This window comes from Aptenodytes forsteri, unplaced genomic scaffold, assembly GCF_000699145.1.
Source record: "Aptenodytes forsteri isolate BGI_AS27 unplaced genomic scaffold, ASM69914v1 Scaffold185, whole genome shotgun sequence".
In the NCBI taxonomy this organism is placed as follows: Eukaryota; Metazoa; Chordata; class Aves; order Sphenisciformes; family Spheniscidae; genus Aptenodytes; species Aptenodytes forsteri.
In genome coordinates this window covers 2,424,889-2,450,746 of record NW_008796214.1, presented here as the reverse complement: position 1 = coordinate 2,450,746, position 25,858 = coordinate 2,424,889, and the positions used below count along the sequence as shown (strand labels likewise).

Here is a 25,858-nt window from a genome sequence, read left to right as displayed (position 1 = left end):
CGGGCTTGGCTGCTGGGGGCTTCCCTCCCCGCGTTTATCAGGGAAGACCCCAGAGGATTATTATTTTTTTCCCCTTTCTTTCTTTTAGCTTGCGGCTCCGTTCAAAGTTTCCTTGTCTCGATAAGCTGCAGCAGTGTTTACCACTGTGGCCCTAGACTTTCCCCCTCCTAGTTACCCTACCCAGCTGCATCGCTTTTGACTGAATAGAGATGAAGTTGTTACATGTGACGACATCTTGTTCGCTTTCAGAATAATTTTGTTCGCTTTTGAAGCGCTTTTTTCCTCCCCTTCTCGCTACTATAAAAAGTTGTTTGTTTGTTTGTTTTCCCCCTAGAAATGCACTGATTGTATTCGAGTTGTGTGGCGTTCCTCATGTTTTACTGCACTTTAAAGTCACCTTAAGGGTCTCTTTTGGAGGGGGGAGGGTACATGCTCGCCACTTTGTCAGCCGACAGGTGCTAATGTGCTAAATAAACCACCTAAGGCTGATATAAATTACTCTGGAGCTGTTGCCAGGATACATACACTACTTGCATACACAAGATAAAGTCCCTGGGTTTATAGTATCTAGATGATTCACTTCTGAAGGACAGTTGAAGGAAATAAAAGCAAATGGCCCACGTGGCTTCTGTGGGCAAAAACATTTTTATGCTGGGTAGCGTGTTACTTGGTGCAAATTTGTATAGATTTGCTGAACAGCCTTTAAACAAGTTAGTTGTCGCACCAGGTTTGGGGAGAAAAAACAGTGCTGCAGAGAATTTTGGTCTAAATTAGAAGAGAAAATTATATTTTAACATGGACATTTATGTTGGATTTCTGTCTTACCTGGCTTATTTTAGGGAATTATGTTTAAAGAAGATGGTTCTCCTGGACTTTCTGGAAGATATGGATTAAGTTGAGCATATGTTGGCTAGGACATGGGTGGTTATTGTAAGATGCATGGAGATGTTTATTTTGTTAAAGTTAGTAAATGTCTCTTTGTACCTTTTTCAGGTTCACTACTGTTAGAATCGAAGATAAATCCAAATACTGCATATCAAAAACAGCAGGCAAGTATTACTGCTAGGCTTTATTTTTTCTGGTTACTGATGCTAAGGAATTTTTTTATGCTGAAACTAATTGCGTCTTTCAGAAAAAAAGCAAAGCGGCATGACATGCACTTGGCGATTGTGTTTATCGTAGAGGTGAAAAACTCACTTAGAAGCCTGTAGGTGCTATAATACTTCGCATTCTAGAAATTAAAATGTTGGTCTCCTAAAAAACCCTTTTGGACTTCAGTCTTTGAAGAGAATAGATGCAATTTAGAAAAATATTGAACTCGTTGCAGGATAAATATTTAGAAACATATATGTGTAATTTTTGTCTCCCATCTCAGGCCGTATGAAATAACTGCCGAATTAGGAAGGCAAAACGTTGGCCAGCTCTGTTACAGTGTATTTACTTGAGTTCTTTTTCTGGAAGTAGCATGAAGGAATTTGTGGGACTTCTTTCATTGTTGCTGTTTAGTTTTTGTTTTAAGCCTTGAAAACTTCTGCTAACCTAAGCAAAGTGACTAGCCATGGTGAGACTTACTTGCACGGTTGCCTTTCCTGGGGGTAAACCTTCTGCAAAACAAAGAAGTAAACCAGTTGGGAGCTACGTTAATAGGTCATTTTTGTTTAATCCACTAAAAAAATTAGCTTACTAAATCTCTTTTGCTTTTATCGCTTTTATTGCTTTTTCCTTTTTCTGTGTTAATTTTTGGTGTCTCTGCCTACATTGTTCTCGTGGTTATTAGTGGTTTTTTTTCCGTCTGTTCCTTCGTTCTACAGTAGATTCTCTGCTCCTTTTGTTCAGTGTTTTATACTGCTCTTTATCATTATGGTATCTAGAAGCGTTTCAGCACTAGAAAACCATAATTTTGTTCTTCCTAAATCATGAAGAGACAAATATTTAAGGACTTTGTTTTGATTTTTTTTTTTTTTTTCAATGGAAAGGTGACAAGTTATGTTATGAGAATTTGAGGAAAGATACTTTGTTAGCTCTTGAGCACAGGTTGGCTGGCTTGAGCTTAGGAGCGAGTCAGAGTCTCGGGCCTAGCTTTTCAGAAGGCTGTTTTCTGTGGTTTCCACTGATCGCTCATTATATATTGGTGGTTTTAGTCAGGTGGATGACGGTCGTAGGCTTTCCTTGGGTGGGCCATGCTGAGGAGGGAGGATGGTCTTTATGGAGCTCTGCGGGGTTCTGAAAGTCAAGAGCCTTGAAATGCTTCCTGTTTAGTAGAAGAAACTAATACATAATGAAATACGAATGCAGATTATGTTGCTGCAAAGTTGTAAATTGCTTCCTTTTGCAGCCTGTTCTCTGAAACTTCATACAACTGATTGAAAGCCTTCTTTACTTAATTGGTAGCAAAATTTCAAGTGACTTAAGGAGCTTTTGTTGTTATTTTTCTTGTGGAAGTCTTTGTAGGTTGTAGTTTTGAAAAACTCAGGCTGAGGTTTATTTTGGTTGGCTTTTATTACTGATTCTAATGCTTTTGTGTCCTCGTGGCTGAAAGTGTTTGCTTCACTGTTCACTCTTTCAAAGAAGTTTGGGGTGGTTTGTTTGGGTTTTTTTTTAAGAGGAATAATGATTGCTGATTTCCAGAGACAGGCTCTGTGTTTGTCTAACCTCTGAAATCATACAGCTTTTATCATACAGCTTTTAGTTGACAGAGCTTTGTCCTCAAGTTTTACGTGCTTCCTTCTGAGTAGAGGAGCAAAAAGCAGACCTTAATGTAGCATTCCCATGCTTCTCAGTTTGTGAGATTTCAGTCTCACCTCTAAAAGATTGTAGTATTCAAACGTGTGGGCGTCTCAGGAACAGATCCTTTTTAAGAACGGTGGAAGGATTTAGGCAAAATGTTTTGGTTAACCAGAGATGAAGAGAGGTGGTCTTTCCTCAGTGTCCCTACTTGGGTGTTGAAGTCTGTTACATAGGTAGCCTGAAGACTCGGAGGCTGTACTGATCTGCCCAGGGCAGATGCTTGTAGGTGAATGGCAGCGTGGAGGAGAGTGCTGTCTTTCACTTGCCAGAGTTCAACTGCAGACTTTCATTAAGGAGCTGATTGTCTTGGGTTTGGGGAAAGCCACAAGATGGTGCAGCGTCATGGAAAGGAAACATGGCCTGCCTACACATCTGTCTTCATAGAAATTACTTGAATGGACTTACAGGATAGTAGTCACTTAAGTTATGACTTGCATGTCATCATTCTGCAGGAAAAAAAAACCAACCTGATTTTTAGTTGCTGTGCATCAGTCTGTGATTCCCAATATTATACTGTTTGTGCTAAGTAATACTGTAACTATTGACTAACTGTAAACAGGGCTGGCCTGTTATCTGCCTTCTCAAATCGTGTCTGTGGTCACTAGCTTTCGTGCAGAATTCAGTTCTGTCAAGGTCTTAGGCATACTATAATCATGACCTCTTTCTCAAGAGAAATAGGTTGCAAGGGCGGTGATTTTTTCAGTTGCATGGCTGTAAGACTTTAAACTGCTATAGAAATCCTTACTGTGAACACCACCTTCTGATGTTAACTCTCCTTTAGGTGTGCTCTATCCGTTTTCAGATCTGAGATGAAGAATGTGTGCAAATACTGTCTTTTGCACAGAGTCGCCATCACTCATGTGACAGCAGACCAATTCGCTTGAGGCAAAACTGGAGTTACTCGAGGCCGGGATTTAACACGTTTGCAGGGGTGCTGTTAAAGCCAGCCCGAGCAGTTGCCAGGGGGCTGCTTCACTCCTCTTTCATGCCAGCATGTTACTGTGTGACAGGTTAGATGTAAGAACTGATTCAGTTGAAATACCTCTTTTTGCTGGATTAATTTTTATCAGCGTGTGTTCCCCCATCTGGTTAGCTGTACAGCACGCTTGTGCTGGCACAGGGGGCATTGAGGGGCCAGTGCAGGGACAAGGAGAGGTGGAGTAGCAGACATTGTGCAAACCAGTACCGACGCTGAAGAGGGGTTTGAACTACTCTCTTAAACTGTTGCTCTGAATTAGTCTCTTCCTTTGTTTGTCTTTATATTGTGTTTGAGTGAATTAAGGGACGTTGCTGTTGCTCATCGATGGAGCAGCATTGCGGGTGCTATTCTAAGCAGGTGGGAGTGGTAGTATGTTGCAGCAGCTAGGCCTGGAAGATGTCTGTCTGTGGTCTTTGTGGGTTGTCTTAGGTCATGCAGGAAGTGTACGCCAGATGAGTAGACTTTATATTGGTATTGGACAGTTATTTTCTGATGAAACTGTCTTTTAGTCTTACAGAAATATTTTTGGAGAAACTTGCATAACTTCTGCTTTGTGTGGGCAGTACAGATTGAAATGACTACCATTCAGTAACTTGAGAATTCTCACAAAATTTTTGAGTGCAGTCTCTATGGATGCATGCAGTCATTTAAGTTACTGCACTGTATCTCTTATTTGAATCATTCTGGGCTATGAATAGGACCTGTACATGTATGTGTCCTTCTTTGTTTGTTGTGACGCACCTCTGAGTCTCAGCTCACCTGTAAGTGTATTGATTTTGGGTGTCAGGGCATCAGTAAGTTCACAGAACATCTCAAGATAAACATTTCGGATCTTGAGTTCTGTAACAGCCATAAAATTGTACTTAAGAATTCTTATTTTTTTATTGATCTCTAAAAGAGAACCACGTCAGGGAGCTGATCAGACTTTTCAGTGCCTGCAGTTGACAATTACTATTTTTTCCTTGAAGCCCAGTTCAACTGCTCGCTCTAAAATGGCACACTGTAAACATAGAGATTCAGCTGTCCGTGAGCCAGAGATGAGGGTGGACAGCTGTAAGCAAAAACCATGCCAGCTAGATGAAGCTGTACCATTTGCACACGTGAATCAGAGCCCGAAAGCAGGGAGACTACCTATTAATAATTGTGACTGTAGGACAAAAGTGCAAGGGTAATATAGGGCACTGTAGTATAAACAAACAACTGTCATGAATAACATTAAAACCATAGTGCAACGAGCTCAGTTTTTTCCAGAACGGGAAAACTTTGTTTCTTTAAAGGAATACGTAAAAATGAGAAAGAAAAAAAAAATTGGAGCTTCTGCAAATGCTGTTGTTTTTAGTGTGGCCTGTGGTTATGTTTTGGGAGAAGGAAGCTGATCTATTGGTAGGCATTTGTCAATAGTGTTGCTGTAAGGAAAAGATGTTATGCTAAACTTTTTTAAAAAAAAAAAAAAAGGCAAAGACAAAACCCTCAAAACATGCAATTCCATCTGGATATTGAGAGATTAAGATTACTGTGGAAATGAACTGAAGAATTAATGCCGTATCAGCGATGCTGATTTTCATTCATGTTCCAGAGTGATAATTGTAGCAGCTGGTAAGTTGTTTGTTGAGACAGACGTGCGTTTTTCAGATAGCCGTGCTGATGGAAGAGTTTACCTACTGTCCCATGCCAGCTGCTTGTCAGCAGTCCTGTCCCAAACGTTAGTCCCCTCACATCTGCCAGTGGAAATATTTGAGTGCTCCCTGACCTGTCTAAGCCCAGATAACTGTCTTAACAAAGGTCTGTTTAAACCACCTAAACTAACCAGATTGTGATCAGAAACGATTAGGGAATGCTGACTGACAGTAGGTTCAAGAGTAGCGATGATCACTTGGTATTGATTATGTTTTTGTCCCTCTCTCTTTGGCGGATACATGAAGGATGGTGACCAGATAATTGTATGACACCATGTCATGGATTGGCCTTTGATTACTATCTGTAGGGTGTTCACTATGCTAAATCAGCTTCATCGTTTCCTGTCATTTGGTGCACAAAGGGAACCAGGAAGTACTTTTGGGTAAAGATGTGAGGGGGCAATGGCAGCGTCTGTTTCTTGTTGCCCCTGAATTTTCCTAAGGTATATCAGGTATCTGTAAGCCAGTCAGATATTTGTTGGGTTTGGTTGCTAAGCTTAAAGATAGCGCTTTGAGTATTTTGTTTACAGTAAAAGTGATGCATAAGGTAAAGACTTACAAGCCTTGATAAGTTGTGCAGTGAATATTGACCTTTGCAAATGTGGGAAATGAATTACTTTATTGACCATTAAGCAAGGGCTTGCTGGTGTTTTAAAAAAAAAAAAAAAAGTGCAGTAACAGTTCAGGAAGTCAACAAACTTGGCGGAATGTTGAACCGTTTTGCTCTAGCTCATCAGATGTACTGCAAAGTTAGCAGAGTGCTGTTCAGTTTGGACATTTTAACATGAAGGTGAGCTTACTGTAGGATGCTGAACTATATATTTGAATGTCAAAGCACAGGCTTACATTCCTTACAGTACAGCAGCAAGTGTCCTAAGAAAACCTCATAAAAAAAACTTTTTAGTCTATTCAGAAGTTCCAGCGAATCTTCCAGATATACTGTACAAGGGCGCAAATTGGATTGATCGAGGCGATAGTAACAGAGGAAAAAACAACTTGCTCAAATGAAAATACCTGTTGGCAAGATGTTTATAACTTTAGTAAGAACTTAGGACTTTTATTTATTCAGGCTGTATGTCTTTTAATTCAGAAAAGAATATTTTAACATTAGTTAGGTATTATTTCTCATATTGCTAAGGCTGTATTAAACCCTTTAGGGGGAGGAAACACTGTAATCTTGTTTTTTACTGTACAAGGGCGCAAATTGGATTGATCGAGGCGATAGTAACAGAGGAAAAAACAACTTGCTCAAATGAAAATACCTGTTGGCAAGATGTTTATAACTTTAGTAAGAACTTAGGACTTTTATTTATTCAGGCTGTATGTCTTTTAATTCAGAAAAGAATATTTTAACATTAGTTAGGTATTATTTCTCATATTGCTAAGGCTGTATTAAACCCTTCCGGGGGAGGAAACACTGTAATCTTGGTTTTTTGTTTCTACTTTATTAAATATGAAAAGACTTAAATTGTAACATTGCAGGTTTTCTCAATCTCCTACAATGTGTGCATTCCCTTTTCAAGACTGTTGGCTCAGAAGTGTGTTGCAGAAAAATGCCATTATAAGTGTTTTGGATATGAAAAAAAAAGTATATTTAAATATATAATATGTAAGGTAGTGGTCATAAAATAGTAAAAAAGAAAGGTGATGTCCCTTATGGCAGAACAGATGATTTAATATTTTAGTGTCTTATGTTCTTTTTTGACAAGTGTAACTTTAATTAAAATTATTTCTTCTTTAGACATACGACTTAATGGAATACAGATTAATATGCAGTGTAGACCTGTTTCAGAAACAATTTTTTGTTGTTGTTTTTGTCTTAAACAGGACACCCTGATTGTTTGGTCAGAAGCAGAAAACTATGATTTAGCACTGAGTTTTCAAGAAAAAGCTGGCTGTGATGAAATTTGGGAAAAAATCTGCCAGGTACAGTTAACTTTAAATATTCTGTTTCTTCCAGATGTTTTAGTGTCTTCTGTGACTTTGTGTATTTGTGCTGTAATTTTTAAACCTACTTGTAAAATAAGCACATACGCGCCATTATTTTCTGTGGCTTTTCTGTGTAAGATCTTAAGTTGCCACTCTTTAGAACACTAGTAGTTGTATTCATAATTGAATTTCACGCTTTTGAAAAATCAATGTAATGATGAAACTCAGGTGCTAGGCATTTTAGGGGTTGCTTGTTTGTTTTTATTAAAAAGGGGAATGCCAGAGTGCCACATTTTAATTGTCCTTCTCCCAGGAGGCCTTAGGAAGCTGGCTTGTTGGAGTGCGGTGGAACTGAAAATGTGATGTCATGCATAAGGAGCTAGATAGTTCACTGTGATAGACAAAGAGGTGGCGTTGCTGTACGAGCGCAGAAATGTCAGTGATTTTTTTTCGTCAAGACCTAAATCTTATTGACTATCTCTGTCTTATGGATATTTCGATCTTCACTGTTTTATTATGAAACAGTTTAGATTTTATACTTTCAACTCTGGAAGTAACAAGTCAATGGACTTGCACCTATGTGTACTTAGAAGAAGAAAGCTGGGCTTTCATGTTGGGATTTATCATAACCTTCTCAGATTTTGAAATGATGCAGTGTAAAGCTGTTAACTGAAGAAACACAGAACTCAGATTTCCTAGCAGTTTCCTTTGAACAAACTAGGCAATTTAGATGCATTCTTAATCTTAGCATGTTTTGGGGTATAATGTCTTCTCAGCCAGTTCTGAAGTACTGTTGTTGAAAGGAACCGATCCTAGTAACTGCAAGTATATGCATCTAATAAATAGTCTAGGTTTTAAATTGGGGCTGAGCTGATGACCAGTCTGAGAGGGAGGTCTTCATGTGATCAGCCAATGTAAACCATTAGCTTCAGACTCTTTCATCAGACTCCAAAACTCTTCCCATTTTGTTCTTTGAGACTCCTGCGTAAGCTGTGATTCTTTGTGAGGGAGTTAACAACAGGAGGTTATGATTCTAAAACTGGATCAGTGGGGAGAACGAAAAGTATAGGATGTATGAGAAGACTGGGGAAAGGAGTTAAAGGGGCAGACAAAGCAGAAGGAAAGCGCAGAGTGGGACGCAATTGCTTCCCTCTTGTTCAATTTTGGTATTCGTGATATTTTCCTGCCTTTGTTGTTCTTTCTGTTACGTTTCACTTAATGTTGGTATAGCTGTGGGCTCTCACTACAAGTTTAAGGCGTCATACCCTTCTGTTTGAGACGCTGAAAGGTGGTTTTGTTACGCCTTTCTTTTCTTTTTAGATTTTGTGCTTGTCTCCAAGGTGCTTCAGACTTCTTGACTGCACAGATGCTGTTAGGGTTTGGTTTTGTTTGATTTGATTTTTTGACAAATGTACTATTGAGGATAATGGTAGTGACTTTGTAGAATTGAGAGGCAGCAAACTCACTCCTCTGCATGGCTAGACATTTTCCAGGCAACTGAAGGTATCTTTTCTTTTTAGATTTTGTGCTTGTCTCCAAGGTGCTTCAGACTTCTTGACTGCACAGATGCTGTTAGGGTTTGGTTTTGTTTGATTTGATTTTTTGACAAATGTACTATTGAGGATAATGGTAGTGACTTTGTAGAATTGAGAGGCAGCAAACTCACTCCTCTGCATGGCTAGACATTTTCCAGGCAACTGAAAGTGTAAAAGTGCTTACGCACATGTTATTTCAGTTACCGACTTGATTATTTTTATGTATGTTTTGGGATGAGATAGTAATTGTGTGCGCTCTCTTCTTAGGTTCAAGGTAAGGATCCTTCAGTGGAAGTCACACAGGACCTTATTGAGTCAGAAGAGGAACACATAGAAGAAATGCCTGAAACTAGTCCTTTGATCGACCTTCCTACTTGTGAACTCAATAAACTTGAAGAGATTGCTGACCTAGTTACCTCTGTTCTCTCCTCACCCATCCGTAGAGAAAAGCTAGCACTGGCCTTGGAGAATGAAGGCTACATTAAAAAACTATTACAGCTTTTCCAAGTCTGCGAGAATTTAGAGAACACAGAAGGCTTACATCATTTGTATGAAATTATTAGAGGAATTTTGTTCCTCAACAAAGCAACTCTGTTTGAGGTGATGTTTTCTGATGAGTGTATTATGGATGTTGTTGGATGCCTTGAGTATGATCCTTCTTTGGCTCAGCCAAAACGGCACAGGGAGTTCTTGACCAAAACAGCAAAATTTAAGGAGGTTATTCCTATAACAGACTCTGAACTCAGGCAAAAAATCCACCAGACTTACAGGGTACAGTATATTCAGGACATCATCTTGCCGACGCCATCTGTTTTTGAAGAGAATTTTCTTTCTACGCTCACTTCCTTTATTTTCTTCAACAAAGTTGAGATTGTCAGTATGTTGCAGGTAAGTGGTTTTTAATATGGAATAGGTGGATTATGTATAGATACCTCTAGCTGTAGTTTTGGAATTGATTACAGCTCTTTAACACTGTGTAAGTTAATCATACACGCTTTCATTTGCATAATGTTTTGAGTGCTTCCCCTTATTTCTGATACCTTTTATTTTTTATTTTAAAAATGGTGGATTTCAGGTGAGTATAATATTTTTTTAATGGGTTGTAAACAGTTAAAGGTTATTCTCCTTGATTCACAAGCAACATACACATTTTGAGCTGTTTTCGTTTAGGTATTTAGGGAACAAGCAAGTTTTTGTACTATATATCAGGGACATTTGTGATGTCTTTATAACATTCTGAATCTGCAATTCAAAAGAGCATGTTCAGAACCATTCCTGTTATACTACTGTTACTTTATGGTACTAATTTCAAATGTTCATGTTGTAGTATAAAGTAAATAATTTGTCGGGTTTTTTTCTTCCTACTGATATCCAAAAGTAATAATTAATAAATAACCAACATGTTACTATAGCAAAAAACTTACTGCATACTTTGTAGTCAGAAGCAGGCTTAAAAGTAGTTGGGTGTGACAACCAAGCTGGACCGTGGAAGAAGCCTTGGTAAAAAGCTGTGTGTGAACTTCATGACACTTGGAGTATTTTCAGTTCATATTTTGTTGTGCAAACTAATGGGTACCAAAGTGGTTTTATTCTGTTTCTGATCCGTGTCCTTAGAAAAATGGTACATTTGTGTAGAATAGAACGTGACAAACCTGTTGGTTTTGAGTGTGGATAGTCTCTGTGAAATAGGAAGATGTATCGAGGAGGAAAGGAGGGTAGTTAAAATTGTGGAAAGAGGGGGGCACTGGAGAAATAGCATTGCCATAAGGAATACTTCTGAAGAATGCAATAGAGGACTGGAAAAAAAATCAAAACTGAAGAATTGCAGAGAATTGCATGAATAAGCTTTTGAGCTTCTTTCTGTTTGAATAGCAGAAAGAAACTAAAAAGTAAATCCCACTTGCAAAATTAATGACTTTTGTTAAATAAAGATTTCCCTTTTTATTCTTTTGCATATATTACTTTTCTAAAACTAAAACTAAATTCAAAATCATTCTCCTGAGGCCACAGTCCGGTTTTTAGAGATTTTTAACTCCTTAAAGTTTGGTATTTTTCATTTAAGTTTTACTGTACTGAATAATTAATTGTGCCTTAACAGAAAACTATTATTTCCTGTTACCTCTAGTACTCTTCGAAGAAAGTTCTGCAATCCTCTGACAGTTCTTTGTTACTCTCAGTCACTGCCGTCTTTGCCGTAGTAGAGAGTACATTGCACATATGTTTGCCTGTCTGTTTTAAAGACTATAATTGAGACATGCATGTTGATTTACAAATAATGTTGATGCCTACATCATTTGACCTGCCTTGAGAATTAAAAACTAAGAAGAAAGCACGCATGGGAGAGATGTTCTTGGTAACACGCTTGAGGAAAACTATGTGGTAGTGTGGACCTCAGGTTCAGGACTGTTTTCGCAGTCCCCTGGTGTAAATCAGCTTTTTGTTGTGGCACAAGAACTCTAAAGCTCCTTTGGGTTTGGTGAACAAATTAGAAGTCTTGTTACCCTAAATACACTGGCAAAGCTCCCTAGGAGAATGCAGTTTATAGGAGTAACAGATTGTGTTTGCTATGGCAGTAAAGCTCCTTTCTATGTGCCGCGAAGCAGTAGATCCCAGTGCTGCTATAGATGAAGGGCAGCCACATGGGAAACTGAGCGAGCATGGAAAACAAACCTAGATCCATCCTGTGCTTTCGGACATCAGGACTACACTGTGCGGCAGCCTTATACAAGCAAGAGATCTTTCAGTTGCCAAGTGTTCTGTAGTGGGGATTTTCTAGCCTATCTGTTGTTGATTGTGGTACGGTTGTTTTTTTTAACAGGCTTAATTAAGCTGTTAAAGCCAACAAAGCTTAGAATAAACTACTAAGTCTGTGTATGTTGCACTCTCTCTGATGTTGATTCCAGGTATCATTTGTTTGCAAAGCACTTCTTTCCCCATGTCTGAAAATTTTCAGGAAAAAAAATTATGTGAGCCTTTGGCTGGCATTCCTGTAACTGTAAAAATTCTGTATTATGTTAGCCTAATAAAGCACATGGATTTTAGCGACAGCACACAGAAAAAGAAGTACGCACCCTCTATATTATGCAATGTAATGTTTATATATATTTACTGCAGTGCTGCTATTCCATTCATGTTTGTTCAATGCATAAGTAAAGTTTATAGAGTTGAATCAGTACAGCGATGCATAATCTTATAATGCTGTAGCATAATGTTACTGTTTGCTTTAAGATCTATATTATATTGAAAACGTAACAGAGACATTTGATTTGAGAGAATGCCAACGCTACGTTCCATGTGAAGGAGTGCAGAGAAGTCGATGTACAGAGAGGGCAGAAAGTGCCCAAACAGTTGAGAGATGATGATGTTCACCCTGGTTTTCTTGTGCCTCTTGAGTATTAAGCAATGGTGTAACTGAAACGTTACAATTCACAAGAAGAGAAATGTTGTCCTATATGCACTTAAAAATAAATATCTCTTGGTAGTACAGGATCTGAATATGAAAATCAAATAATACTCAAAAAGGTTTCCCAGGCTGGAAAAGCTGAACTTCTGCAAGTGGGGGAGCTTGTTTTATTGAGGGTAAGGTTAACGGGGACATGGCTGCAGCAAACTCGTAATGTGTTAATCTAGTCACCCTTGCACAGGTGGACTGAAAAAATGTTTGCAAGGCTGCAGATCTGAGATAGGGTAACTGATACACGTGTGGTGTTAACAGTGTAGCGTGAACGGCATAGATGCAGCATGGTAAAAATTGTATCTTGATTGGCAATTTCTAGCGTAGAAGTGTATAGGCTGCTTCCCTGGAAGGTTACATGTGCAGTGCAGGGAGGGAGCCTGGAACAAGGACTGTCATTTTCTGTAATTTTGATGCATGGGGGTGTGTGGCAAATGATACAGTGAGTATGTGGGGTAGGGCAGAGCTGTAAACCACAGGGGGTGGCATGGCAGAGGAGGGAAGGAAACGAAATGTTCTTTAGAGACTAGTCATTCAGAAGGCAGTTTTAGTAATCATCACCTATGCTCAGCATAACGTATGGTTCTGGTCTCCTGGACCTGCTTCCGCTGCACAGAATGAGTACTGAAACAATACACTGGAAATTATCCTCCTGAATGTGTACTCTTGCATTTCCCTTTTTTGTGATAAAATAATGTAGGTGTGGAGAAAAAAGAAAAAAAAAAAAACAAACTTATCTACCAAATCTACTAATGCACGGGTTTTTGTTTGTAATTAAGCATTGTAGTTAAGCTTAAATTTTCACTTTCTACAGTGTGGGATCCAATAAAGATCGGTGTTTTAACTTTTAAGATGCATTGTGTAAGTCATATTCTTCTTATGTGTTACGCAGGAAGACGAGAAATTTTTGTCTGAAGTTTTTGCACAATTAACAGATGAAGCTACAGATGATGACAAACGATGTGAATTGGTAAGTCAGTGGTCTTGGTAGTTCTTTGAATGCTTTAAACTACAGAGAAAAAGTAGAAATATTGAAATTGTTCTGCTAGTTCTGCAGTCGTTGAGGTGTTGCTGTAACCCTAGAATCATTTTCAGCATAGCTCAGTCTTCATGTACATACTCACTAGAAGAATTTCTTGCAAGGTAAGCTCTGATTTATTTGTTCTAAATAATTATTTTATTGTTGAGAAAGTACTAGCACTAAGCTGACATCCTAGACTTAAAGGTATACTTCCAGGTACCCTTCAACATACCATATCACTTATATTTGTCATATAAACACTGCTTTTTCCACTGTACTTTAACTCATTCAAAAAGATCTTTTAAGTCCTATGACTGAGGATTACCGGTAGTCCCTTTATATATATATGTTACAAACATTATTTATCCTTGAATATGTTTATCAGCTTAAATAGCCTTGTTAAAATCTTGCTTTCAGCAAGGGAAGCATCTTTGTTCTTTCAAACAAAAGGCACACCAGACAGGAGTATAAATCCTTGATATGCTAGATGTGATAAAATAGCTGCAAGGTGACTGTATCTCTTTCTGAGGTAAATTGCAACCTCTTAAGTTTGCTTGTTTGTTTGTTTTTCCTTTCTTTTGCTTTCCTTTGTTGATGATGTTGAAGGTTGGAGGAGAAAAGACTAGAATAATACCATTTTCTAGGAAGGCACATACCAGCCAGTACACAAACTCCGATAAATATTGTAAGTTTCCTACTTTCAGAGAGTTTTTTCTGAATCAGACACCTTAAATTATTTTTTTTCCTATACAATAGGTTAACTTTTTCAAGGAATTCTGCGCGTTTTCTCAGACATTACAACCTCAGAACAGAGATGCATTTTTCAAAACTTTGGCAAAGTTGGGAATTCTTCCAGCTCTTGAAATTGTAATGGTAAGTGAAAACTTAAAGCTGATTTTAATAAAAAAAAAAACCAAAACCCATAGCCATTTAATCAGTTTTTCAGATCTGCTAAGCACTTTTGTGTAAGTTTGATTGGGCAGCTTTGCTCTGCTGAAAGTTGAAGTTTACTGTAACGTTCAGAATCCAAAAGATGTCCACAGTTTTCTGAAGTAGCTTAACTTTATCGCTGTTACTATTTTTACTTTGCGTGGTGGTGAAGTCTGTGATAGATGCAGTCCTTCTGACAATGTCGTGTAAAAATTGAAAGATACTCTTTTTCATGTGGCAGCTTGGGAGTTTTTTTTCCTGTTGCTGTTGGAACAGGGCCAAAGAAGTATTTTTAGATAATCTTGAACTGCTAGCTTGTTGCTATCCGAAAGATCTTGTAATCCTGTCTTTTCAGAGGTATAAAGCAGATTAATCTGTCTTAATCAGCAATGTGAAAACATAATTTTTTTTTCACTCCTTTGGTTGAAGCAGCTTGCTGCCTGACCATTGCAGTTCATGTGTCAGTGCTGTTGTTACTCAGAAACTATAAACTCAATGGGTTTTATATTCGAGAGTAACAAGCTGTGAACTTACCAAAGGACATTGACTGTTAGGAAAACATAAGTCATATTCAGTGATTAGATGAACCCTAATCTCTGTATTCTTTTTCGGGGCTAGACCAGTCCAGATAATTCCTGTTACCTTAATATTTTTGGCTTAGAAATTGTACAGTTATCAGAGAAAATCGTATACCTTAAGGAAAATTATTAATTCTGGTTGCCTATAAATGAGTACAGAAACTCTTGTACAAATTGATTTGTACTGTTGGTCCTTTTGTACAAAATCAATAAACTGTGAGTAACAGGTACAGAATATTAGCGTCTTAGATATTCTAGCAAGTAGCATGATATAAATGTTTTCTGCCTAAATTAGGGCTATCAAATTCACAGAAATCCTTGCATCCTTTCTAAAGGAGGGAAATAGTGGGGAAAAGATCTTGTTGGTTTTTTTTTTTCTGTAGCTGTATTACTGTGTCTCTCATAGAAACTTTTGTAATAAAATGTTCTCAAAACTTTTAACTCCCTGTTCTTTGCAGCTTTATTTCATAATAAATACCAAACTTGATTTACTTTAATAAATTGATCTCTTTTTTTTATTAGGGAATGGATGATCTGCAAGTTAGATCTGCTGCTACAGATATATTTTCTTATCTAGTAGAATTTAGTCCATCCATGGTCCGAGAATTTGTAATGCAAGAGGCCCAGCAGAGTGATGATGTAAGTAAAAGTGTTTTGGAGTTTGTTGAATATACTAGTTTTGGAGCAAACAACAAAAAACCAGCAAAACAAACCTCTCCAGAAGTTGGGATACACTTAGCCCAAAAATGTAGATACTAGAAACGTAGGAAAAAGTAGATTTAAGATACAAAAATTTCTGAGCATGTTGGTGTTCCATGCGTTTACAGTAATAAGGTGGTAGGTCTGCCTAACAACGATTTTCAGGTGAGGAGGGTTGTGCTTGACAGAACTCCAATGTCTAAATGCAGCTCTCAATTTTTCTGCTTAGGAAAACACAAAACAGTTTCTGTTAGGAAACCTAATACGGAAACTAGGGAAATCATTCTACTGTTGAAATTACTGTCTAATTTGTTTGTTTGTTTGGGTTTGTGTTTTTTTTTTTTTTTTTTTTTTTTTTTCAGGATATCCTCCTCATCAATGTGGTCATTGAGCAGATGATCTGCGATACTGATCCTGAGCTTGGGGGAGCTGTTCAGTTAATGGGGCTCTTGCGTACTTTGATAGATCCAGAGAATATGTTGGCCACAGCTAATGTAAGAAAATACAAAGGGGTAAAGACACTTTACTGTCTCAGCAAAATTAAAAGCCTGGTATTTATTGCTGTTACTGTGGTCGGAGGATTAAAAAAAAAAAAAAAAAGAGATTTCTGCTCTTTTTTGGCAGTGTTGTGTATGGTTGATATGAATTTAAACAAGCTAAAAAATAAGCTAAAATTTCCATTAACTCTTGGTAATAAAAGGTACACGTATGTGATACCGTGCAAGTGTCTATTAAACTAAGCAGTCCCGTGCTTCAGTGAAAGAGCGTATTTGCATCCATGGTGGGGTTTTTTGGTGATAGCTGGGTTGGTTTGATGTGTCTCAGATCTTTTCCCAAAAGAAATAAATCTATCTTCAAATAAGATAGATTTATGAAGATAATGTTGCAGGACCAACCAAAAAGATACAGGCAGACCTGAGGGAGTTGATGAATTGTTTGTAGGCTGTCTTCTATGTCGCTACTCATTCTTATTTAAAAGGAAGTGTACAAATGCAAGTATTTAATAAAGTCATATTTGTTTTAGAAAACAGAAAAAAGTGAATTTCTCAATTTCTTCTACAACCATTGTATGCACGTTCTTACTGCACCGCTTCTGGCTAATACATCAGAAGATAAATGTGAAAAAGGTAATGTTACTTTTCTTTTTTCCCTTGCTTTAAATCTTGTAATGTTTTCAAGTGACTCGCAATCCTGGTAACAGCAGTAAGCCTGTGATGCAAGCTGGGAGTACGCTTGCTGCTGAAAACTGTTGTTCCCTCAGTGATAGGGATTCTGTGGGCAGAAATTTTAATAGCCCTTTTAATAGGTTTGTAAAATACGCGTCTGCTTGATGTGTATTGTTAATTGCATACTAGTTCTACAACTATAATTTTAAAGAGTATTTCCCGTAAAGCAGAGAGCGTCTTTAGTTCATAGTTACTTCTAGAAAAAAGTTTACAAAAATGCTGTGACATTCATCGGTGGTTACATGATTCCAGGCATCGGGTGTGCTCAGGTGATGAACTCCAAAGACTAGTTTTCACATGACTGGAGTATAGAAATCTATTCAAAGAAAAACAACCTGGAGCTCCTTTATCTTGTTTCTTCTTTTATTTTTCCTGGTAACAGTAAATGAATTGGAAATCTCCCTTTGGCACATGCAAGTAACGCTCACTAGTTTGTCTAGTGCTTTACAAACAGAAATTTAACGTAGTTACAGCCTCTTGAGTCAGACTTTTTTCTGAGTACTCTTTCAAGAGATTAAATCAAACCAATACGTATTTGGTAAAAACATTTCTTTCATCTTGCCCATCTTCTTATATTAAGCGTTAAGTCAAAAAATAAATGTTTTATGCATTTTATACAAAAATAAAACCTGTAGAATTTTTGTAGTACTCATTTTTATAATATTATTTGAGGAATTTAGAAAAGGCACTTTCTTATAGTCTAGGTAGGAATAATATTCCTAAGTATTAGATGACATATTTTCACCTAGTGGAATTTGAAACTTTGTAATGTAAATTGAATATAGAAATCTCATCTGGCGTGCATTCTTGCTGTATGTATATTTCCTTATAGCTTACAGAAACTTTTGATTTGTTGAAAAGTTTGAACAGCTGGTAGAATTGATTGTTTATCCCCATCTTTTAAATATTTACAGTGCTTTGAAAACCTTCTTCTGATTTTTGTTTTTATTTTCTATTTATCAGATGCGGTAGTTGGGTCCACTAAGAGTAATACAATTTGTCCTGGTAAGTTTTAATTGACCTTGAGTTTTGAAACTTGTCTTGTATGCTGTGTATGGTGGTTTTATTTTTTAAAAAAAAAAAAAAGGTTAGATATGTCCGTATTTTATTTTTTAAATACTTTTTATTGAAATAGATGTAGGTGCCTTGCTTCATTTGAGACGACAGGAAGCTGAAGGAACATTTTCATCCGCTTTTGAGTTACTGGGTTTCACTTTTTTTTCTTCCTAGTCAACCTTGCTACTGAAAGTTTAAATCGTCGTTAGCAGACTATGTCCTAAAGAGACACAGCTGAGCTTTTACAGTTTGGATTTTTATCTGTGCAGGCTTCTTTTTTGAGCATTGTGAAAAGACATTGCTAATTAGGTTCACATGAATACAGGTCTGAGCGGCCGCCCCCTTTTAACTACGTACCGTTAATCTGGATTGCCGTAACCAGTAACTCGCTGATCCTGGAAGAAGTCCCACTGCCAATTCAGGGCGATTTTTGTGACTGGAAGGGAAAAAAAAAAAAAAAGACCAAAAACCAAACCAGCCAAATTTGGGTGTGTTGTTTTTGTTCTGACCCAATGTCCCGCTTCCTAAAGCAATCCAGTGTGCCACTAAAAACCTGTCGGGAACTGTAATAGCAACTGAGCTTGGTGATGATTTGGTGCATAATAGTACTTTTTTTTTTTTAATAACTTAAGGCATTAATTTTTCTTGTAGATAATTATCAAACGGCACAACTACTTGCCTTAATTTTGGAGCTGCTTACTTTTTGTGTGGAACACCACACGTATCACATCAAGAATTACATTATGAACAAAGATTTGCTAAGAAGAGTACTGGTCTTGATGAATTCAAAGCACACGTTTCTGGCCTTGTGTGAGTATGGAGCTGTTGTGATTTCCTTCAAGGCTTTGTATGTACTGTGTGGAATGTGTACGAGTAAAAGCGTATACTTAAATTCAAAATTCATGTTGATTTCCTATTTATTACTGACTAGCTGTTAAGTAATTTTGAAAAAAGGGTAGCAGATGTCTGTTAATGCAGACCAATGCAGTTTACGGCGGGAGGAGAATTGTTGTATCTTTTGAAGTCCACAATGATCCTTTCAGGCCTTTATGACACTAAAGATCACTTGTGATCAGCTGTCTTATTTAAATGGAAATAGTGTCATTTCTTAATAATGTCATAAATCTAGTGCTCCTTGTGGAGAGTGAATGAAATTTTGCGAACTGTGGTATTTAAAGAAGAGGGGCTGGTTCTGGGAGGCGAACACAGAGAAGCACGGGAATGAGCTCATAATTTAACTTCACACGTGCTAAAGTTTATTGCTGCTGTATTTCAAAAAGAAATTAACGGACCCTGATCACATTCGAATAGCCAGGAAAGTCAAAGAATGAAGGAAAGGTTACCTGTCAGCAAACGTTCTTCCTGAACTCTCAGGAAGTGCTTTTTAATGCTCGTGGTTTGGGGGCGCATCATCTTCCTCTCAGTAACGTCAGGTTTTTTCAGTTCTTTCCAAGAGAAGCAGATTGGAGCCCTGGCATGTAGTTACTAAATTCCTGAGTTTCTTTCTTACAGGTGCTCTTCGCTTTATGAGGAGGATAATTGGCCTAAAAGATGAATTTTATAACCGTTATATCACCAAGGGAAATCTGTTTGAACCAGTTATAAATGCTCTGTTGGATAATGGAACTAGGTACAATCTGCTCAACTCTGCTGTGATTGAGCTGTTTGAGTTCATCAGAGTGGTAAGTTAAGCAGCTTCTTAAGCTCTTACACGTACGTGGCATCTCGGGTAGAAAGACAAAATGCAAATCTTTCCCTTGAAATAGCGTATTACTGATTAAAATCACAAACTAAAAATCCCATAGATAAATACCCAAATAGAAAGGAGCCAGTAAGCTGCTTCGTGCTGGTTTACTTGATCGTCCCTTCAGGGAGTACGGGTAGGCCCTATTTACGTAGAAGTCTGTGTTAGAAGATTGTATCCCGTAGACGAAATTCTTTTAAGTGGTTGACAGTGTTTCTGGACTAAGCTTCGAAGGGAGGAATTAAGTGAGATGTTTCCTGTGAGCAAATCTAGGTATTATCGGGTATAAACGAGACTAATGTGACTACAAAATTGAATGGTCGTTATCCTTTAAAATCCTACACACGTGCTTTCTGAGATGGCGTCAGCTTTGAATCGGTAGCTTTTCCACCAGCAGCGTTTGTGGGAACAATGTGTACGTGGACAGGACAGACAGGCCAAGCAGGAGCGCCCAGTTTGTTGTATTGCCGGGGCGGAAAACAAGGACTTGCAACAGCTCCTGAGCTACTCGCTGCGAATGCCTTCATGTGTGGGAGTCTTCTCAGGGAATCTTTGTGGTCTGCGAAAAGGAAGGGCAGTTTTTAGTCACAGGATATCGTAGCTGCTGTCTTTTCCAGCAAGAAAAGGTGACTTTTGCCAGCGTGGTGTGAAAGTTAAGATTTGCCTGATACGGTGAGACTTGTTAGAGGGCGACTGACCAAGAGGTGCCTCATCCCATGTGTGCTGCCGTAGTTACTGAGGACTGGGAAGAGAGCTAAAACTTGTGGGGAGAGCAGGGCACAGCTCAACTCCTGTTTTTCTCAAGAAGGCTTAACCCTAGATGGCAAGCATCATGGTTTAATCAAACTATCACAAATAGAATCGGGAAAGTACTGAGTTTATTGTCCATTTATATGGGAAATTTAATAATTATTTCTAGATTTCAGCTTTTTTATTAAGGAAAAATCTGATAACTTTACATTTGTTCTTTACAATAATGTTTTGACCCTGGACAATGAATCAGTTACTTTTAAAACTAAACTCTAAAGCTTTCTGAACTTCTGCATGTTAATATTTGAGACTGAAACCCTGTTTTGTTCTTATGCAGGAAGATATTAAGTCCCTTATTGCACATATAGTTGAAAACTTTTATAATGCACTTGAATCTATCGAATATGTTCAGACATTCAAGGGACTGAAGACAAAATATGAGCAAGAAAAAGACCGACAAAACCAGAAACTGAACAGGTACGACCCAGTTTATGTATTCTGAGGCTTTTGCCATTATGTACTATCTTCTTACTGCTGGTTGGTTGTTTTTTTCTTTCCTGGAGGGCAGAACAAGCAGAAGGCTGGGATTGGGGTGGTTTTTCATTCTCAATGAAAACTTCTTCGATTAGAGTAAACCCCCATCTGACTTTCCTTGTGGCCTACTGTGGTACAGTTCGTATTTGTCAGTATATTAAACGTTACATTCGGAAAACTCTCAGCTTACGAAGAGCAGAACCTTCTTCTGTCATTCGGAGTTGGGATTCAGTCTGCCTTATTGTCAGCTGGGGTGTCGGTGAAGCTTATGTTGACGGTAGAACCGGGGACGGAGCTGGACCGCCTTCTCAAACGCACTGAATTCACTTCAAAGCCTCAGAAGCCATTTCTGATCCCTGGCTGAGCCTGAAACGGCAGACAAAACTTGAATCACTTGTCGTGTGTCTCTTACAGTGTTCCATCTATATTGCGTAGCAATAGATTTCGCAGAGATGCAAGAGCCTTAGAGGAGGATGAAGAAATGTGGTTCAATGAAGACGAAGAGGAAGAAGGTGAAGCTGTTGTACCTCCGGTTGAGAAGTCAAAACAGGAGGATGATTTTCCAGATAGCTATGAGAAATTTATGGAAACTAAAAAAGGTATTCACTCAATTTCAGCTTGTCAGCACTGGAAGTGCTCTGTGGCAGATATGTGGAGTGTCATGTAAACAAACCAGTTGCTTGCGCTCTGTATCATAAGCAGGAGTAAGGGTATTCCGTGTAATTGAGTAATGCAATTCCTAACGTGTCTTTGCAAGCTAGTTTAGGATTAAAATAATGAGTTAAATTCCTCCAAGCATGCATCGAAGTTTAAATGACACTCAAAAGCCAAACTGTTTATGTACTTGTGTGTGCCGAGTGAGCAACGTCCCCACGTCCACGGCATCTGTGCCATTCTCAGTTTGAATGCTGGCGTGCTTTGGATGAGGTCAGTGGGTGAGCTGTTGACTTAAACTGAATTTGAAAAAAAAAAAAAAAAGGCAGGTTTTGCCCAGTGATTATGCTGTGATGTGGATTGTACTCCATGGTGTACAGCTGATACTTAAGTATGAAAATGTTTGTCCCTCAGCTAAGGAGAGTGAAGACAAAGAGAATCTTCCAAAAAGGACTTCAGCTGGGGGATTCAAATTCACTTTTTCCCACTCAGCCAGCGCAGCCAATGGTGCAAATGGTGCAAACAGTAAATCCGTGGCAGCTCAGACGTCACCAGCAAGCTCCAACGGCTCCTCTTCAAAGAACGCGACCCTGACCACAGCGGTGACAGCCACGAAGGTGGGAGAACTTGTGCAAAAGCTGCTGTCCTCGCTTAGGACAGCGCAGCGGTGTAATGAGGCTTTACCGGTTGTAATGTGGTAAGGTTAGCCTTAGCCCCTAGGCAGGGCATCTTATTTACGTATAAATTCATCCAAAGCCCTGTCAGGTTAAACCATGACTAGTTTGGGGGAAGGTTTGAGGAAGCATTAGGTGGGACTGGGGTCCGTTGGTAATCTGGTGGGCACAGTTTAATCTCGCATCTTCTGCCCAATTTCACTGCTCCCACTCCTCAGCTTTAACTGTCCAGTTGCTGCTGTGTGTGATATACATGTGGTTGAAAGAGGGGGGGGGGGGGGGGGGGGGGGTGTCTGAATTACGTTAGTGCCCCCCGCCCATCAGGGAATTAATAAGTGTTTTTAAGCAGATGAAATACAGTAAGCGATACCTCCGTTAAAGTCATGCACGACTGTGTAAGACGTAATCTTTAGCCTGCAAGCTCCTGAGAGGCTACAGAAAAGCGTGGCAAAAATTTTATTGCACACACCTAAGACTTACCAGCAAAATGGATGTGCGGTGTACACGTTAGACTTTGTCACTGTCCAGCTGGGAGCTTAAAAAAGTGATTTTTAAGTAATTCTGAGGCCAGATCCAGAGGAGTAAGGAAGTTCCAGTACTTTTTCTAACCTTGAGGTTCGAAAACATTCTCAAGACAAACAGGTCTTTGAATGAAAAGGCCGTCACCGAGAAACCTTCCGCAGGCTTGTGTGTCCCCACCAGGTTGGCTGGGGGTTATGTACTAAAATTGCACATTCCTGGGTATTTTTTTTTCAATGTGAGATTTTCTTTTTTCTTTTTCTTTTAAATTGGCAGGGAAGTCTAGTTGGCCTAGTGGATTATCCTGATGATGAAGATGATGACGAAGAGGAGGAGACATCTCCAAGGAAAAGACCTCGTCTGGGTTCATAAACGAAACCAAAACTTTGGAATAAAAACTTTTATTATGGGGTTTCAAATGCTGCAACTGTTTTAAGAGCTAAAAAGAGTCTGATTCAGAAAGCTTTCTCCCATGAGTATATAAGATAATACAAGGAGTAGCAAAAGAAACTCGGTATATCAGCTAGAAAGGGTTAGTTCTGTAAACACAAAGCTTCCAAGGAACTTAATATCTTTCTAGTAAGCAAGGAGTCTGCCATTCAGGCTGTCAAAAAAATGAAAAATTAAAAAAAAAGAGTGGGTTAGTATTCACAGAACCTGGATGATGGCTTCTCAGCAAGGAAAGTCTCAGGTGTCGGGAGGGCAGGGGGAGGGAAAGGTATGGTAAACACTTTTTTAAAAATATTGCAGGGTTTCCCCGGTGTTTAACAGAACTAGGAAAAAAAAAAAAATAATTCAAGCTTAAATTTTGAACCCAGTAATCTTAATTTTGTAATGGTGCTGTCAGTTGTGTTCTTTTAGCAATGCCTCTTTTAAAAAAATTTTAAGGGAAAACTAACTCTGTTTGCATAAGAACAATCCAGATTTTGGGACCATTTATTACCAATTAAATCGCATTTCTCATGGTTGGAGGGAGGGACACTGCAGTTACGGTGCACGTTGAGTTGTTTAAAAACAGTTAAAAAAATAAGTTTTAATTTGCATTTTTCAAGAGGAGAAAATGGAAGCGGGACGCAAAATGGATGGCTTTGGTGGTTTTTTCGATTAGACATCCAGTAATTTCTATGCCAAGGAGCGATCGCTTCCAAAGTATCTCCAGGAGCTGCTCGTGTCAAAGTGGTGCTGTACGCGGCGCACCCGCGTAGCTGTCGGCTTCACGCTGTGGAAGATACCGAATTGGAATCACTCCCTGTGGTGTTACGTGAGCTGTGCCTTCGCGGAGCAGCAAGCCATTTTCCTGTTTGCGAGTTTAAATTGCGTAATTGAGGTGGTAACAAGAAACACTAACAGGTTTTTCATAGCGATGAATTTAGCGGCGTTTTAACACCAAAGTCACTTTGGACCAAGACGGCATTATTCCTAACAGAACACCGGTCTCTGAGGCAGAATCAACAAGCGGCACCTGAATCTGGGTGTAATACGAAAGCTGCTTTTTTAAAAAAACAAAAGCACATTCCACGTAGTAGGTAAGCAAACCGCGACAAAAATAGGTGAGTCGACGGCGAGTTGGTGGAGGCAAACAGGCCAGGTTTTCTTTTCAAGAGCAGCAAGTGAACTGTAAATATTTTAATGTTGGTTTGCCCATATGTGATCTGAGATCATGACGAAGCGAGAGGAAATTTCCCAACGACAATTAATGTGTCAGAAACGTTGAAATATAAAACCAGCTGCAATCCACCACATAGATCACTCTTGTAATATGTGTTATGGGTCCATTTCTCCTGGAATAGTTTAAACTGAAGCAGTTTCTCTGTTTTGGAGATTTTTGTAGTTAATTTTAATTTTAGCTATTGTTTGGAAAAAGATGGGCTGTCTGTGTAGATATGAAGTATAGTTTTTTCCATAAAACAGAAGTTTATTTTGTATTAAAAATACCACTGTACTTGTTTTACACCATTTGTATACATGTGGTGATATTAATGCTGAACTGTAAAATTCAGGAATTAAAATGTGACCCTGTAATTCCATAATTATTGCTTTTGTTTGGTTTGTTGTACACGGTAAGTTAACTCGGAATTTTAAATGTGGCCATTTTAGAGTATTTTTTAAGATTAGTTATCCGTGCAGTTTTAAAAGTAACTCTATACCACTAGATGAAATCCCAGAGGGAACGCGCGAGTTCTTCCCGCCGCGTAAGCTAGACGCAAGCGTTCTGACGGATGACAGTTCACGTGCGTGGACCTGGGGACAGTGGTGTTGCCCTCTGCGGGCTCCAGGCAACCAAGAATGGGACTCCTCATTTCTCACCTGTGCGATGAAACGCCCCGGCAGCTCCGAACGCAGAGGATCCGAGGAAGTGTTCGCTGGTAAAGTGGAGCTGCAGTCTCATCGCCGTGCGCTCGCTCGCCCGCTGACGGCCATCTGGTTTTCTTCCCGATGAGTCTGTTCTCTCCGTTGGTAACGACGATCCAGCGCTACGCACGCTACTCGAGCAGCAGCGTTACGCAGTATGTGCCTTTACTAACCTGAGGCTGAAAAATTGCGTCACCTGGTCTGCGGCCCCGAGTTGTCCCGATTCTCTTTAACAGCTACCCAAAACAAGTTCTCCGAGGGTCTCCGACTGAAGCGTGTTAGTTCTTACTCTGTCCCCCAACACCCCAACTCTTCCCTGAAGTACTGTCAGGAGCTTTAAAAATACATTCAGACCGACATGAGGTGTTTTTTTTACAGCAAAAACAAGAATGTCATGAATTTTTATAGTTACTAGAAAAAGACTGTGTAAAGTGGCATTAGATGTCCCGTTTAAAAAAAAAATAAATAAAATCCCTGTAGGAGGTGACAGGCAGCGCTCCCTTCAACTGGCTTTTGTCGGGCCGTCGCCCCCGTGGATGCTGTTTCCCAGTCTGACCCGGTCGGTGCTGCCTGGGCTCTGCCTGCGGGCAGCCGTGTTCCCCTGCCCGGGGTCCTTCCACTACCAATCTTTTTGGAAAAGAACAGAACATCTGCCAACATGTATCAGTTATAAATGCTATTTTAATAAAAAGTTACACGAAACCGGAATTGGTCGGGTTGTGTTTCTTTTACTGTGAGTTACTGTTGCAGTCGGCCGTGTA

The 25,858-nt window shown here is 39.0% G+C and overlaps 1 protein-coding gene across 1 annotated transcript in view; it reads left to right on the top strand.

Moving 5' to 3' along the window:
* The window catches only part of PPP4R3B (protein phosphatase 4 regulatory subunit 3B), a 27,456-nt gene extending 1,911 nt beyond the window's left edge, over window positions 1-25,545 (top strand). Inside the window, exons 2-16 of the mRNA XM_009288485.1 lie at window positions 994-1,049; window positions 7,270-7,368; window positions 9,174-9,794; window positions 13,253-13,330; window positions 14,138-14,254; window positions 15,412-15,528; window positions 15,951-16,082; window positions 16,613-16,715; window positions 17,778-17,819; window positions 18,522-18,680; window positions 19,383-19,552; window positions 20,702-20,841; window positions 21,313-21,497; window positions 21,967-22,169; window positions 23,022-25,545. Coding sequence (XP_009286760.1) covers window positions 994-1,049; window positions 7,270-7,368; window positions 9,174-9,794; window positions 13,253-13,330; window positions 14,138-14,254; window positions 15,412-15,528; window positions 15,951-16,082; window positions 16,613-16,715; window positions 17,778-17,819; window positions 18,522-18,680; window positions 19,383-19,552; window positions 20,702-20,841; window positions 21,313-21,497; window positions 21,967-22,169; window positions 23,022-23,117 — 2,318 coding nt within the window. The 3' untranslated portion in view covers window positions 23,118-25,545. The remainder of the gene's footprint in view (window positions 1-993; window positions 1,050-7,269; window positions 7,369-9,173; window positions 9,795-13,252; window positions 13,331-14,137; window positions 14,255-15,411; window positions 15,529-15,950; window positions 16,083-16,612; window positions 16,716-17,777; window positions 17,820-18,521; window positions 18,681-19,382; window positions 19,553-20,701; window positions 20,842-21,312; window positions 21,498-21,966; window positions 22,170-23,021) is intronic.
* The last annotated feature ends 313 nt before the right edge of the window (window positions 25,546-25,858 follow it).